The sequence below is a fragment of the Pseudochaenichthys georgianus genome, chromosome 24, assembly GCF_902827115.2.
Source record: "Pseudochaenichthys georgianus chromosome 24, fPseGeo1.2, whole genome shotgun sequence".
Lineage (NCBI taxonomy): Eukaryota > Metazoa > Chordata > Actinopteri > Perciformes > Channichthyidae > Pseudochaenichthys > Pseudochaenichthys georgianus.
In genome coordinates this window covers 20698640-20715290 of record NC_047526.1, presented here as the reverse complement: position 1 = coordinate 20715290, position 16651 = coordinate 20698640, and the positions used below count along the sequence as shown (strand labels likewise).

At 41.3% G+C, this 16651-nt stretch overlaps 1 protein-coding gene across 1 annotated transcript in view; it reads left to right on the top strand.

Annotated features, from left to right (window-relative positions):
• Positions 1–5777: 5777 nt before the first annotated feature.
• Positions 5778–16651, top strand: part of xkr6b (XK, Kell blood group complex subunit-related family, member 6b) — a 56733-nt gene continuing 45859 nt past the window's right edge. Inside the window, exon 1 of the mRNA XM_034075333.1 lies at positions 5778–6666. Coding sequence (XP_033931224.1) covers positions 6101–6666 — 566 coding nt within the window. The 5' untranslated portion in view covers positions 5778–6100. The remainder of the gene's footprint in view (positions 6667–16651) is intronic.

Here is a 16651-nt window from a genome sequence, read left to right as displayed (position 1 = left end):
CTTGTGACACTCAGGATAATCTGCATACATTAGCAGATCCCCATATTATTCTTTATAAAATAATAATAATAATAATAATAATAATAATACTGTGTGCATCCCAGTCACTTTGGATATCAACGGTAGGCTACTGTTAAATACGCGTTTATAAACCCAATTCTGGACTAAATGGGACCAAAAATATGCAATAAAACCAAAATGTCAATGTATGTAGGTATAACGGAATACTCAATTCATCCTGGTAGTCGAGTCTAAATTGCCCATAGAATTTGAAGTTAAAGAGTTGAGTATTTGTCATTAAATCATCTCGTAGATTAGTAAATAGCTGTACTTAGTTACTCTGTTAAGGGAAATATAGATATTTATGTAATGGAATTATTTGAAGAACAACATATTTCCTCCATGGCACTAAAGTCTCAAGTTCTGTTGTTTATATGAAGCTGCTTTTACATTTTAGGCTCATCCATGTTTTCCTCCCCAGCTGTTGGAAACCCCTAGCCATATTAAAAAAGGACACAAGGTGGTGACATTGAACAATCTTGAGAGGTTCATGGTGTTTAAGGACTGATCTGAATGTCCCCATAATTCAATAACACCAGGATATCTGAACGGTTCATCTGCATGAGAAATACCCCCCCGATATCAAAGCAGACTCTTCAGGCAAACTGAATGATTTAAAAGCTCTTGGTTGGTCAGACAGGCCGCCCGCATGATGACAGTGACCTATCAATAACTATTGGGAAGCAGCAAACCTGGCAGTCCAAATTTAATTAAATCAGGTTCATAAAAGGATTGGGCACTGGTAGGCAAACATATCATGGCCACAGAAAAAAATGAATAAACAACAAATGACCAATTACAGTATTTGTACAATGTTACTTGACCTACAAGCAATTGCAAAGCAGCATGGAGAAGGTATAACATCTGAGAGGGAGATTACAAAGACTTAAGCCTCCTTACATGGCTTGGGAAACGGCATTAAATGTCAGATACAAAAATATTTTAACTATAAATCTCATGTTAAGATATCTGTAAAATCAGTCCAATGATACAAGACCATTTTCAGCTCTTTACAAAGCAGTTAGGCAGAAAGGTGGTGTAGGGGTTACATCAATCCCTCGGTGGATATAGCAGAGTATACAGCTTGGTGAAGCTGAGGGTGTGGTACCCTGAAAAAAGGACTTGATTAATCTAAAGTAAAATAGAAAGCTACGCCCACTCCTAAAAAGATTGAGTTTGAGTCTATTTGAAGATCATAGGAGAGCCGGCTTCCCTAATAGCAGCTGGGAGTTTATTTGTGAGAAAAAAGTTGTTGCCTGAGGATGTTGTCTGTAGTTCTTAGCAGAGTGAGGAGGCCTGAAAGAGCAGATGGCTTGGGCTTGTTTCAGACACATCTCTGTGTGTGTGTGTGTGTGTGTGTGTGTGTGTGTGTGTGTGTGTGTGTGTGTGTGTGTGTGTGTGTGTGTGTGTGTGTGTGTGTGTGTGTGTGTGTGTGTGTGTGTGTGTGTGTGTGTGTGTGTGTGTGTGTGCGCGCGCGCGCGTGCGTGCGTGCGTGTGTATGTATGTATGTATGTATGTGTGGGTGAGTAATGCATTGCAAAGCAGTGCAGTATTTGCTTCAGTTGCAGCCTGTCTGCGCTTCACAATAGATGGTTCGCTCTGGGCCTTCCCAGCCCACATCATGTACAGACGCCTGAGCTCAATTGAAAATGAAACCCGACGTTGCTTTACAAACCAAATAGCTGCCCTTCCTCTGAGGAAAAGTTGCTTCGCTGTGGCTTTTTAAAAAAGGAAGATGCGCTGATACAAAAAAATGTGCTTTCATAGCAAATATTCACTTCACAGCCTTACGCAGGACACAATAGAGTGATCCAACCTCTATGTTTTATTTAACAGGGTGCTAAAACAAATATGTCTGTGCAGGAGGAGATGATTTACTTATAAAGGCTTCAGTGATAAAATGTTAACTTTCATGTCAGCAGATGAATGTTTAGAGATAACACTTCACAGCTCTCTCTGCCTTGGAGGAATTCAAGGAAAATCTTAATAATCTTGTCCAACACGAATCTACATGTTCCATTAAAAGTATATTCATAGATCTGGTGGAGTAACTACAACATGTCACACTGATCATGATGTTATCTCTGAGTTTCCAAATGTGAATGCTCGCTTACATCACACAGATCAGATGTTGACATATTTGACGAGCATTTAGGAACATCATCCAGCAGAACATTTTAAGGATTGGCAGCTTGAGCCCAGACCGAAACCATTACTCACCCATGCTTTTCATCCTGTTTCTTGTAGAGACAATGACTCATTCAACCTTCTGTTGTGGATGGTTTGCTTAATGTTCATTCTCTTACATAGTGCGATGTTATTTCGTGCATGTCCAGTGAATCAGAGAAGTCTGTCACCGCGGAAGATGACATAAATATGGGTTTGGAGTCTAATTTCAAAATGTGTTGCATAGGCTCTCTGAGAAACTTCCTTTATTTCTTTAATTAAAGCTCCATCAAGTGTTCACAAATGGTATTATGTATCTTACAAGTAGGCTATTTTTATTATATGTACAGCACTTTGGCTCGACCAAAAATCGTTTATAAATGTGTTATATAAATAAAACTTGATTTGATTTGATTTGATTCCAAATAGTACATTTCCTTTTTGTTCAGATTTTTATTTGACTAGAGCTGTATTGGCTATGGTACTGAGTGTACTTGTTGTGGTTTACAGTATATATTTAAATTACAGCTTGGCTAGGTTTGTTCAGCGTTGTTTGTGTCACAGAAAGAGTTTTTTATTGAGACATTTACAGCTACTCTTAACACTTCTCAAAAATACTGTGAAAAAGCTCCTAATAGATGTATCACTTTTTATTTTCTCATTAATGAAGCACATGTAGCGCCTTCCACAGACGTACTGCTGTAAACCTTGTAAGCATGACAGCTGTTTTTCAATTTTCATTTCCTTTTTCATTTCAGTTTTTTCTTATTTTAAACACAGGCAATATCATGATACAAGGTTTTTAAAAGAATCAATGAATCTATTGTATTTATTTAGCCCACAAATTATGTATTTAATAGACAAACGTTTTTTGGATGGATGTACCTATCATCTTCCTCATTTTAGCCTCTTAGGTTTTTTTTTCCTCATCTAATGTGTGCTTCTGCATTTGCCCTGCTAATGTTTGTTTGTGGCCCTCTAAGGCGGTTTGTGACAACTTGCTTAAAAAGTGCTTTATAATTTGAGTTGATGTCAACTGATTTGATTTTCTTTCATCGCTGCGAGGCCTTTGCTGTGGATATTAGATCTAAGTATGCTGCACAGAAGGCATTGAGGAGGCCTAACTGATCTGAAAAATTATCTTGCGTGCATTCGATCACATTTTAGGACTGTTTTCCTCCGGTATCTTCCCGGGAGGAACAGCTACAGTATACCCTTATTATTGTCTTGCTGCTCACAGTGACTTTTGATACATTTAAGAAACAAAGCTCTTTCCTCTTCCACTGCTTACCACCCTTGATAGAAATGAAAGTAAGAGATGTGACATAGCATGTTTGTAGATGTTGGTAATTTATGCAGGAAATCGGTAATAATTTTGATAGAAAAACTAGATTCAGTGTAGCTCCAAACGAGTGTTTTAAAGGTTTTGTAATTTAACAAGAAAACATATGGGTGATTTGATGTGAAGACCAGAGAACTGGTCCAATGAACCCAATGAGAAATAATTAAGTGACTTAATGTGCTCTGGGCTACTCCCCACTGGTCCAATAGCATTTCTTACCCTGGCAGTTCACACCAAGAGAGAGAAGCCTGCAGCTATTCATGCTTTACCTCTCTGTAATGTGTTGACATTTCGCTCCAATGTGATATATGTCATTACTCACAAGACCAGCAGAGGTGAACATGTTGATAATGTTAGGAACTCAAAAAAAGATTGTGGTTTATTATTCTTCTCTTGGATGTTTGAGCTTCAACGAATGATGGGTTAGCACATTCAACTGCGGATTTATATTTCAAAAAAATATTTGCATATTTATAGATTTTATAGAGCATTGGGGGAGTGAGGGAAGAGGAGTTGGTGTCATTGTTGTTAAAAGGAAATCATACTTTTTGTAGTAAAAAATACACACAGGTCTTTCTGTATAACATATGTTGTTAAATCATTTTTAGATGAATACAAACAAGAACACTTTGTAGAAAAGAAAAGTGCCATAAATAGCTATATATAAACATATATATGGATATATATAAACATATATGGAGGTGTGTGGCACAGTGGAATAGTGCGTTGGTCTTCGGATCAAGGGAGCACAGGTTCAAACCCCGCTGCAGTCAGCATGTCGTTGTGTCCCTGGGCAAGACACTTCACCCCAAATTGCTCCTGTGGGGATTGCCCACAGTGTTGAGAATGTAAGTCGCTTTGGATAAAAGCGTCTAACAAGTAACGTTATGTAATATAATCAATTGAAATGCATACAATTCTTAATCCAGGCATTTTGTTGGTTTATGGTGGCATGATTACTGTCGTATACTTGATTAAAGACATTTTAGTTACAGTCTTCACATACGTTTGGATTGGAATTAATGTGGGTGACCAAATGAATCCGACTCAAGTTAACAATATTATCACAATAAACCTGAAGGTTGTGGGTTGGGGTGTTTCTGGTTAACTTTAATTGTATAAAACAAACGTGTCAGTCACTCTGATTATGATTAACTAATGATCCTGTGCTTTTTAACACTGTTTTAATCCGTTTTAATCTTTCCATTGTCTTGGGTTCGGCACTGCTTCAGCACCGGACAGCTCTCATCAAATCCTGCATCTGAGCAGGAGAGCAGAGCAGTGGGGGGGCGGCGGACATGATCCAATCACTCTCACACTGGATGTGACCCTGCATGGCAGCTCAGTGGGCTCCGTCTAATCACTGTGTTGTTGAGCCTGCAGTGGACTTACTTTACTTTCAAATGCAACCCGAGGGGAAAATGTCACTTACAGCACACCCTTAAAGCCTGCTGAGAAAATGCTGCGGAAAAAGAGGGAAAACCCAACATGTCTCTATAGCAACCATCGATGGATTCACCTATAGATCCATTTTTTACCCAGAGGACTTGTAGAAGCCTCCTATAGCTGTAGTGGCATGCCATTACAATTACTTTGAACTATAGGGTTGGCTGATATGAAGAATCACAATATTGTCCACCACCTTTTTTCACCACCTATATTTGATTCTTGATATTCTGGGTTGACTATGCTTTTACAGAATATATACACATATATATCATGCATTGCAGAGATATACTTCCAACATTCACTTTGATAGTTCATTTCATTCAGATTGTTAAAAGGTAATTTATGTTTTTACAACTATACTGACAATACAATTACTAAAAAGCACAGTAAGGTAATTATAAACCCTTTATGGAGCATTAAACTCAGGGTGGAATGCTCTTTCTCTTTTCAGTAGCACAGCTTAATGCTTTTGTTCCACCTTCCTACTACAAACAGTGTCCCCAGTGTGTGACTGTGGCTGATTGAAATGCTCAAACATAAAGATGAGGCATGTTGCATGCATGCAGTCTCTCCTGCATATTTTGGGGGGCTTCAAACGAGACACTAGATGGCAACCATGGTGAGAGGGAAAAAGTGAGAGAGACAGAGAGGAGGGAGACAGAGTGAGGGAGGTGGGGGGGATTAATAACGTCGGGGTGGGACAGTGGAGGGACGGTCTGTTCATGGCACTCGACTTGCAGCTGGAGGAGAGCTGCAGAGAGGGAAAAGACTGCGCAGTGGGAAATTAGATGAATGCACAGGTACAACAGTGGACGACCCCAGACGGATAAACGAGTTCCAAAATAAATAGTTTGAACTTTTAGATTGGATTATTGCCAAAAGTAGGGAATAGATCTGCAGTAGAGGGGGAGAGGAAGACAAGATGTGCTGCGTCCGTGGCGCCACTGGTGCGCTATCCGGGGACGGCGACGCACTGACACCCCGCGTTTAGATGGCTCCAACATTTGGGGTGCAAAACAGGTGTCAGGGAAGTGTCGTCACGAACCCCGGAAGCCGGAGGAGGTGGGAACATCAGAGGGAAAGATGGCAGCGAAATCCGATGGTCGCGGGGTCGTCACCGGTTTCGCCCAGCTGCACAACCTGGACGAGGTGGTGGGGACGGGAGAGGACGACAATCGGAACAGCAGCTCTTTCCATATCTGCCACTGCTGCCACACCTCGTCGTGCTACTGGGGCTGCCGGAGCGCCTGCCTGCATTACCTCCGGGGAAAGGGGAAGGGGAAGGGGAGAGATTCGGCGCGGCCACCGCACGAGGAGCGCCTCTGGCTGGACTGCCTGTGGATCATCCTAGCGCTGCTGGTCTTTTTCTGGGACGTGGGGACCGATTTGTGGCTGGCCATCGACTATTACCACAAGGAGGAGTTCCTGTGGTCAGGCCTGACCCTGTTCTTCGTGCTGGTGCCCTCGGTCCTGGTCCAGATCCTGAGCTTCAGGTGGTTTGTGCAGGATTACACTGGAGGAGGACTGGGCTCCGTGGAGGGGCTGAGTAACCGGAGAGTTTCAAGTCTGCAAAGAGACAGGTGTTGCCTCCTCTCTGTCTGGGTCTGGCAGACCGTCATACACATCTTTCAGTTGGGACAAGTGTGGAGGTAAGACAAACTTCAAGTTTTGGTTCACCTAAAAACGTCCAAAGCACAATGTTCCCAGCTCCTCTCACTCTATCCCTTCTCTCAGCCTTCTAACCTCCTCCTGACTGTCACCTGGTATAACCCGCTGCTGCTGACAGGGGTGAAAAGCAGCACCGTGGTGATGCCATTACGCTCGCCTCAGAGTGTCCACTGTGTGTTGTCAAACATGCATGCGTTTAAAATACAAATTCTACACGCTTTGCAACAATTCCCATGCCCCTCGTCCAATGTGTGCAGACCAAACTGCTACAGCTGCACAGATTTAGCACCGCTGTGATTGTTTCATCACAGTGCGCCATTGCGCTTGTGTGGGAGGGAAGAGGGCTATTTGTTCAAAGACAGACAGGTAGCCGACAGCTTGTGTGTATGTGTGCGTGCGTGCGTGCGTGTGTGTGTGAGTGTCTGAGTGAGCGTCAGGCGCGCCGTTCACATCGCAGTGCACACGGTTGCCTCATTTCACCCCCTCTCCCTCCCCGCGTCAAATACTCCAACTCTGCAACTAGAGGCCAGACGAGCATCTGTTTTCACAGCTCACAAAACTACATCTTCCCCCCTCAGACATGATGTCATCGACTCCTTGGCGACGCTCGACATCTATAGTCCCCAAATCCGGTTTTTGACCATACACATTGATGCGTCTGGGGACCGAGGGGATACTCATGGTGTACGTGTCTGCGCGTAATCTGTGGCATGTAGAGGCTACAGCCTCCTAGTGAAATGTGACAGTGGTGTGCGCAGCCCTTCTACTCCATTTGGGCTGCTCAGTGGAAGCTGCGAGTTGTTTTTGGTGCAGACAGACGCAGTGGCTGGCATTTAATGGAAAGAAAGTAACGCATGATGGCTGCTCTGAGAGGACAGCCACAGGCTTAACAAATGTAAAACAGCACACAGTAAGACTCATAGGAAGGGCTCACATAATTCCATCTGGTCTTTTAGGTTTTCAGTCGACGTTTATAGTGTTTTGTAGTGTTTTTGTGTGCAACAGACTAACCACTGATTCTGTTGTTTGTGTATAGGTAGCTGCCTCTGCTCTTCATCAGGCCAATGGCTTGTGTATGCCATGATTGTGTTTAAGTCTAATGCACAAGAACATGTGTGCCCCAGGCTAAATTCCTCACATGTATACACTGGGAGTAAAATCCAAACTGAAATTACCTTTTAAAACTAAAAGAAATGCTACAAGCCTAAATGAAATACCTTATCCAGTTTTACATATCCACTCTCACAATTTAGTCTAAAAATAAACCTAATATCCTTTTGGCTGAAAAGAACATCTCCACTCTTATGTTCAGGTTTAATTTAGTGGATGGCCGTTCATCCCCTGTCAAGATGGGTTTTCCCAGAATGAGACTACTCTGCATTCCTCATCAGACTCATTTTAATCTACACCTGAAGGCTATTATATTGATTTCCCTGCAGTTGTATTGGCTCAAGTTTATTTACTCCAGTGTGGTTCAATTGATTACTCTGCTCATAACTGTAGTGGTAAGAAGATATGTGGCGTGCTGGGAACTGTTGCACATGTCAAAGTAATGTGTTGTGTTGGTGGTTACGGTGGTTGGTGAAAGTAAAGTGAGAGCATCTCAAGATGTCTAACCTCTCCTAACAGTCAGCAGACATCTCTCTGTGGTGTCACTGGACAGGAAGCAGCAGCGTGGGGGGAACACACTTCTCTGGAGTCACATCATCTAACTAGCACATTAGATGTTTGGTCATGCCTCCAATCATTCCTGTATGCATAATGTACTTTATTATGTCTCTTTGGTGTAGTTGAAGAAGACTTTGTGTAAGATTGATGTCTAGATTGTGTCCATGTTTTTGTAGCAGCCACATTATCAGATTAAAGACGAACACAGTAGTTCAAATTTGTTTGGTAAATATTTGCTTTCTGGCAGAGGCATTCAAAGATTGCCTCTCTCATGTCGAAAGTCAAGAAGTGAATTTATAGCAACAAGAAGGATAGCTATAGCTTACCATAAAAACTGGACACACCAGAAAACAGCTGGCCTAGTTCTGTCCAAAGCTAACAAAATCAATCTAATAGCCTTTCGAGATGCTCACTAACGAACACGCTTTATTTGGTTTGATTAAATCTGTACAATGGCATTGCTTTTTTCTAATTCAACAATTAAATAACATTTGAATCATTGAGTCCTGGAGGTGCTGTTTATAGGAGAATAGTGACTTTTGTACAGAGAAGCTGTTTCCAACATAATGCTAACATTGCTAAGTTAAACTAGCTGCTAGCTGAAGCTACATAGAAAGCTATTAACCACATTTCTCAAAGTGTCAAACTATTCCTTTATGAAGGTTGAAAAAAGAAACGACTTTGTTGTGTCTTAGGTATTTCTGTGTTAACATTACACTTGATCAAAAAAGCTGGCTTTAAGCAATATAATTTGTTGTGGCATGAAAATGTATTTGTAATGGACATGAATGCTATTCCATTGGTGTGAGCATTGAATCGGTTCTTTTGTGGTTTGAAACCTTTGTTTGATGTTGTTAAATTACTAACTTTTGTGTAGTGGGACACAAGTAAATGTTTTCCAGGATATTAGAACCAGGGCTGCCAACACTCACGCATTGAGCGTGAGAGTCACGCAATTAACCCATATCTCACGCACTCACGCCACACTTGCCTTTCCTCACGCTAAGTTTTCGTCCAAAATAAATGTATATAAAACAAATAAAGTGAATGAACAGCAAACCGAGCGGTCTACGAAATGAGACGGTCTTCTGGCTTAGTTCAGTAAAGTTGGAACGATATTGGGAGAATCTGATTTCACGGATCAATAACTCATGAACAAAACGTTATTCAGACACAAATGACGACACCTAAGTACCGTTGTAAGGTTGACAACGAACTATCAATCAACTACAATCACATTTTGATAAAAAAAAAGCCAATACGCGCCGTCCTCCGAGCTGGACACATTACATTGGTCTCTATCTGCAGCCGGAGAAGAAACGAGTGCAAAGTGCAACTCCGAAAAAAGAGAATACAATAATATTCAATCACTATTACACAAACTCACCACACACATTAATATTCTCCTGTGTGTCATGCAAGGAGTTTGGAAGAATATGCTTTTGAATAATTGTGGGGAATATTTCTAAATCTTCAATAACTATGGCATCATCTTAAATAACTTTACTATTATACAGTATATCTCTACCAAACTCACTATTTGCATTGTTGTTGTTAGCATCTGGTTAGCTTAACGGATATTAGAAGCTGTTTCTAAATCAATGAGAGGGAGAGCTCTGTCCAGTCAGACTGAGAGATAACTACAGCTCAGTGAGGTAAGGGACTCTCTGTTTAGATAACTTTAGTCTAGTTATCTCAGTGGGTCTCAAACGGTTTGGTCACCATTTATGAGAATAAATGAAAAACAGTCATGAAACACTATATGACAGTAAAGCAAGAATACAGTTTAAAAGGTGAGTGATTTGTAAAATATCCATAGAGAAAAAGAAAATCTGTTGTAAAATAGCACTTTGCCTCTGCTTACATATACCATTTTATATGCTGTGAGCTGATTATCGAGCCTAGAGTCGCGGGTACACTGTGGATGTGCGTGTTCCACTGTAGCGCCCGTGGGAAACCCTAGTTTGTACATGTTCAATACATTTGTAACACTGCACACATGAACGTTTGTTTTTTCGGTTCACCCAAAAAAAATCTCACTCCAAGCTGAACTCAAATGTTGGCAGCCCTGTTAGAACCATGCAAACCACAGTACAGCGGTTGGACTAGCTTCAGATTTACAGCTATACAGTAGTACATCTGGACCTACAGTATGATAGCAGCATAGAAACCTGCTCATGAAGAACTCTAATGAAAGATAATGTGTTGGTGTGTAGGCTATGTTGTGACAGCACCAAGCTTTGGGCGGGGGATCTTTGTCAGGCCACTGTCTCCCCTCGGACATCCTCTGCCTGGATGCTGGTGTGGGGTCGAAGGTCAAAAGCTGCTCTTGTCAGCTTAGTGAGAGTTCACAACCTACAACACTTGATATGGAGATTGTTAGTCACTGTGAGAGTCCAGAATAACAATAGGCAGCATCTGCTATCAATTTACATTGTATTAATTGGTATGAATATATTTATTAAACAGTACGTTTTAGTTCCAGTATATGGTGCAATTCACTATCTGAATCTCTCATATTTCTTCATCATGCGGGGAATGACAGGATTTCAAAGGAACTGCCAGTCCTCAGCATTCTTAACAAGATGCCACAGTATCTGTTTTTGAAATGTGTTGCCATCATTAATATAAGATAAGAAGATGAAGTGCTGACAGGAGTCCAAAACACTGCCTCATTACTGAAGCCTATTTTCATTTCTTCATTCAATTTGCCTTCCCTCTGTGCACCGGAGGACCGAGCCGATGACAGCTTGTTTTGCAGTTATTTTCTTGTCAATTGCTGACAGAACGGGGAGGATCCCTCTCTCGTCTGTAATCCCGTTCTGTCTCAGTCTCTCCACACCTCTGTCCCGTCATCCTCTCAGACAGTGTCCTCTTAAGCTTTACAGATTCCACTCACATATGCTCAGGCACACAGCGGATCACACATACAAAGAGGCGACACGATGGACAGCTTAATCAGTGCAAACCCAAATTAGCATCTGACTTAAAAAACAAATGCATCCATCTTGGCTCCCCAAGGAAGTCCCTGTAGAAAGTTTTGGAAGCTCTTTGTTGTTAGGAAATCCCAGCAGAATTGGGTTGGGTGTTGTCTCCTGTAATAATTATTGTAGCATATTTCTGGCATTCTTTTGCTCAGTGGCTGCTGAGAATCGACATCTATTCAGTAGACTTTATATTTCTCTGTATTATTAAAAAAAATACTGACAACGTCCTGCATTTAAAAAAACAAAACAGTAACCAAACACTTGAATGTGGTTAAACTACCACATAATTAAAGGGGCACTCACTCATGTACTTCATCACACTTATCACAGTGAGTAGTACATCTGGAAACAGCTGTGTCATTTTCTCTGTTGCTCTGTAGGAGTTGAAAAGACAAAGCTGGTGATGACATTGGCTTGAGCTTGAGAAGTGGGGTATTAATGAAGGCTGTATTAAAAATGTATTATAGGAATGCATTGTGGGAAATGTAGGATCCAGTTTTTTTGGAGATTTAAGTTGGGATCAAGTTGGCCTGTTTGGTATTTAAATTGTTTGTTGAAAGTCCATCCACTTTTAGCAAGGGCAATATGCAATAAATGCAGTTATTCTGACCATACATCGTTTGCGTAAAACATCCCTATCTATTATTCTATTGAAACCTTTTCTTTTCAGCCTGGGCATCAATAACCATTTTGATGTCTTTTGATTAGATGTCGGTGAGGACAGTAGTTTGCAGGGGTCTTTGTAAAGTGGTCATTTTTGGATAACCCAGTTGATGTTTGTTTAAAAACTCAACAGATGCAATACGTTGAACAAGACTCGGGAGCTGTCTGGTGCTGACATTCTGGCTTTATTGCATTTCATTGGCATTTTCACCAACATGCAGCCTTATACCAGCCAAATGAAACACACAGGTTGTGTACATGAGTTTGCATTGATTAACTCTGACTCATTGGGTGTCATAGGCCTGAGGCAAGCACATCGATGTTGTGCACAGCACCAGAGCCACAATGAAATCTGATAGATGTGGGTCTTGTTTTGATATTTTGAAATAAGATATAAGGCTTAATATTATGTTCAGTGCACACTTGGTTGTTTATTGTATATTGAAGGGGTGGAATCAACTTATATTATTGTTTGGTTATAGTGTATTTTTGGTTTGAGTTAAATTAAATTAAAAAGAAATTAAGTTAAATAATTTGAGTACAGTTGTCAATTATAATGAATAGAGCTGGCAGTGGGTTTCTGGAGAGTTACTGAAAATGTGTTTGTTAATTGGTGTTGTTTTTCACAATGCTGGCTTCTGTCGAGGAGACAGTGTGTGGGTTGTGATATTGTTCGATTTAATATATTCCACTTAAGTGCCAAGAAGCAATGCACTTCAGTCTATTAAATTGCTAATCTTCCATATGTGCAGGGGTTAAATGACACCACAGTGATAGTATTTCTGGCGAATACCTTCTTCTTATTATAACATGACTGAAGCTGTAAATCCATTTTATCTCTTGACGAATTCTCCAGTTCTGCAGCAGCCAAAGAAATGGCTTGCAATTGTACGAAATGTTTGACACCACAAATCTGATGCTTGGATTACACGTTAATCCAGAACAAGAGTGCGGGCTCACCGCCGAGCAACGCGACGAAAATCGCCTCACGGTTGACATCTGCCTCTGTTTCCCAGCCTGGTAAATATTAATTCAGACTGGGAAGGAGTCGACTAAAGCCTCTCTTGGCTGGCTGGGCTGCTTGTAGTTGCCAAAAAAGGTTTGTACACGCAGTGAGGCGAGACGTTGAGATGAAACAAAGCAACCAGCTGCCCCGTATATGAAAAGGAAAACAGCTGACGGGGTACAAAAGGGAAACGATGAAGGCTTGGCTAAATTGGTGACATTCCATATGATTATGTATTGAGAGTTTAAAATGGCGAAATATGAGAACATCTTGTTCCCTCTACTTTAGAGAGAGGAGAATGGGTGATAGACGGCTGGGACTGGAGTGGGCTGCTCATTCAGTTTATTGGCAGAGTAAATTAGTGTGGGAATGTCTCTTATATATCCAATTGTTTCCCATTGTTGTAAAAGCATATGAGGGAAATGTGTTTTACAAGTTCCACACTTCCTTCTATAGTAAAAACATTAAAATACCAGTCCCTCGAATGCATTTGAGAATAAAAGATGAGAAGAGCACACAGGCACAGTCAGAAGCCATTTATCTCTCTTAAAGGTGGGGTAGGTAATTTTGGAGAAACCAGCTCGAGTGCGCTAGAATTTGAAAATGCACAACCAGAACACATCTGCCACTTCCTTACAGAGCCCCTCCTCCAACACACATGAATGACATGACCAATGAGGGCACGAGATAAGTTTGTGCACAGATGGAAGGCTGACAGGCAGGTAGGCCATCCAGTTACTTTAGCCGTTATTTTAGTTATTTATGTATTTATTGTCAAAGCACTTAAGATATTCATTGCTATCGGGATGTTAAGAGCATTCCATGGAATATAACAAAAAGTGTTTCTGAAATAAATGACATACCCCACCTTTAAGGTACACATCAGACTACACTGTGTGTTATTTACTGACAGCACATTACACTTCCATTGTAGCTCTGGAACATATCTGTGCCACACTACTCATTTTCTCATTAGCACTGATAACAGGGGACAAACCTTTAAAGCTGGCGTTTAAAGAAAACCCCCAATTACGCGGCAGAGGAGCCTATCAAAATGCGAAAGAGAGCCCGCTTTCTCGGGAACGTTTCGCAGCTGGGGATAAAGAGAGAATAAATGACACATAAAAAGGAGATTCAATTGCTCTTTTTGGTTGAGAGTCATCAAGATTTGACTTCAAGCTGAGTTATTGAATTAGAGAGTATTGCCAGAAAACCGATTCAGGTTTGACTCAGCATGCTGGATTTATTTGAAATCAAACACGTTTCAGTGCTTGATAAACAGGCAGATACACCTTTTAAACTATCATGGAAATCATAATGGAATGTTTTTGGTGACTAAACCTAAGGTAAAAAGCACTTAAATAAATGGGTAGCTAACACGAGGGCGATTCTAATCACATTTCTGGTGCTGCAGAGACTCTTAAATCCAGTGAGAATAAATTAGGATAAACACACGATGATGATGATGCTTGATTTAACCGGCTTGTCTTTTAAACAAAACAATATGCTGTAGTAGAAGCCTGAAGCCCCCCGATGTTGCCCCCTTGCTGTCTCTCAGCACTGGTCAACAGACAGAGACAGGCGGCACTCATGATGGAATATTAAGCACATGAGCAGATGGGTTACCAGACAGAGATTTGTATGCAGGTCACACAGATATGTGTACGTGCACACACAAAACCAAACCTCAGGGGAGCAGAGAGTAGCTGTTTTTTCATAAACCTCCTGCAGTCTCACACGGAATAATTAGAAATGTCCATGTCCTGTTTCTTCGGGCTCTTAGATGAGAGAGAGGTTGTGCAGCCCGTGGACGAGGAACTCCTGCCACCCTCCCCCTGGCTAGAAAAACGAAAAAGTCATCCATTGCACACACAGATTAAAACTATTAAAAACACATCAGTGAGCCACACCACTGCATGTTTGTTTATTATAATAAGCATGGGCACTGGAGTTTACTTTGATTGAATCCCACAAACACCGTCTTCCTGCCAGAAATACTCACCAGAGCATTAAATGTGTGTTAATCCACAGCTGAAAGTAGTCCCCCATAAATGCACTGTTTAGTCCTGTGTTTGTGATGTTTGATAAAAGCTACAGTGCCCAGTTTTATTTATATTTGTTGGCGGTTTTTTAGGAACCAATGTCCCAAAGGCTGAATGCACTGACATAATGGGAGTCTGGAAGTGTTATGGATGTTTAAAACGACTGAATAAGGTTAGGCTAGGTTATAATTGTACCTAGTGCCTCACAGTATTAGAACAAAACGTCTCTCTTGTGCCAAAAAACGATTACAATAAAAAACTATGGCTTGAGCAGGAAATCGTAATCAAGGCAAGCTGGAAATAAACTCAGTGCATATTCAGCAGGCCGCATAACTGGGAAATAAAACCGCAAAATCCCAAACTTTTTTTACATTTACGCAAGATGAGTAACACTCACTGGGCTGAAAACAGTTTTATCTTTGGGCCGGGTATCCCCTTCTTGTGATTCTTCTCATTACATTGCTGACTTTTATCACAAACTCTGTTTATCTGACACGTATTAACCAGGTTCAGAGTATTTCCCTAATTGCCTCTCAGTATGTTAACATGTTTGCTCTCTTCAACTTGCTACAGTTGTAGCTTGCATGCTTTTGGAACTTGGCTGATGTCGCATTTATTGACTTTCAAGTCTGTTGTTTGTTCATTGTGGCGTGGGCCTAGTTCTGTTTGGCAATTATATATTGGCTGCCTCAATTCAATTCTCCCTACAGCTGTCTGTTATCTCCAACACAAATCTAATTCTGCCCTGTTGCAACTTTCCCTTTGAGCTCGTTCTGAAGAGCTCACAACTAAAACATTGTGCACGTTGTGTGATTAATGTTTTCACATTATGCTGCTGTATATTCTGCTTAGAGAAAATCATTACCTGGGCCCAGAGGATATCTAGTGTGAAGGGAAAGGCTATTTTTCTTAATATGTATTCCTTATATATGTTTCCTGTACTCTCTCCTGAATAAGGTGGTGCCCTTACTCCCAGATGGACAATTTGAGACGATCATGTGTTCCCTCTGTACTCCTCTCCATCCATTAATGCTCTTTGCAAGCTCAGGCAACACTATTACCATCTGCCCTCCCTGCAAAGTTAACATGTGTTTTATTTGTATCCCTCCCTATCACTTACACCTATTAATGTTCTTAGGCTCCTCATAACGCCTTTTATCCTCCTCCATCTGTCCTGGAAGGAGACACCACACTGCGCCGTCTTATCCTCTCCTTATGTGCAGTAGTTAGACGGCCTTCTACTCCCTGTGTTGCCTTCACATAAAGCTGCACTTGACCTCCCTTTCTGTCAAGGAAACTGGAGCATCTGGCTCCTGCCCCATTACTACTCAACACCCCTCCCTCTTTCCCTTATCCTTCCACCCCGTCCCTCTTTTACTCCCCGCTGAGCCCATTTGCAGATCTCCTACATTCAACCATCTTTTTCATTTCTTCACTTCTGCCCCTTATTTCTGACACAACGTCTAATTTCAGCGAGAAACTGTTACACCTTGATTCGCGAGTCAACCTGTGGCTAAATGGCTCTGCTTTCAACGCTTCATGCCATTCTTTTAGATGTTCAGCTTTTCACAGGCTTGTTTATGGTCTGTCGAAAAGATAC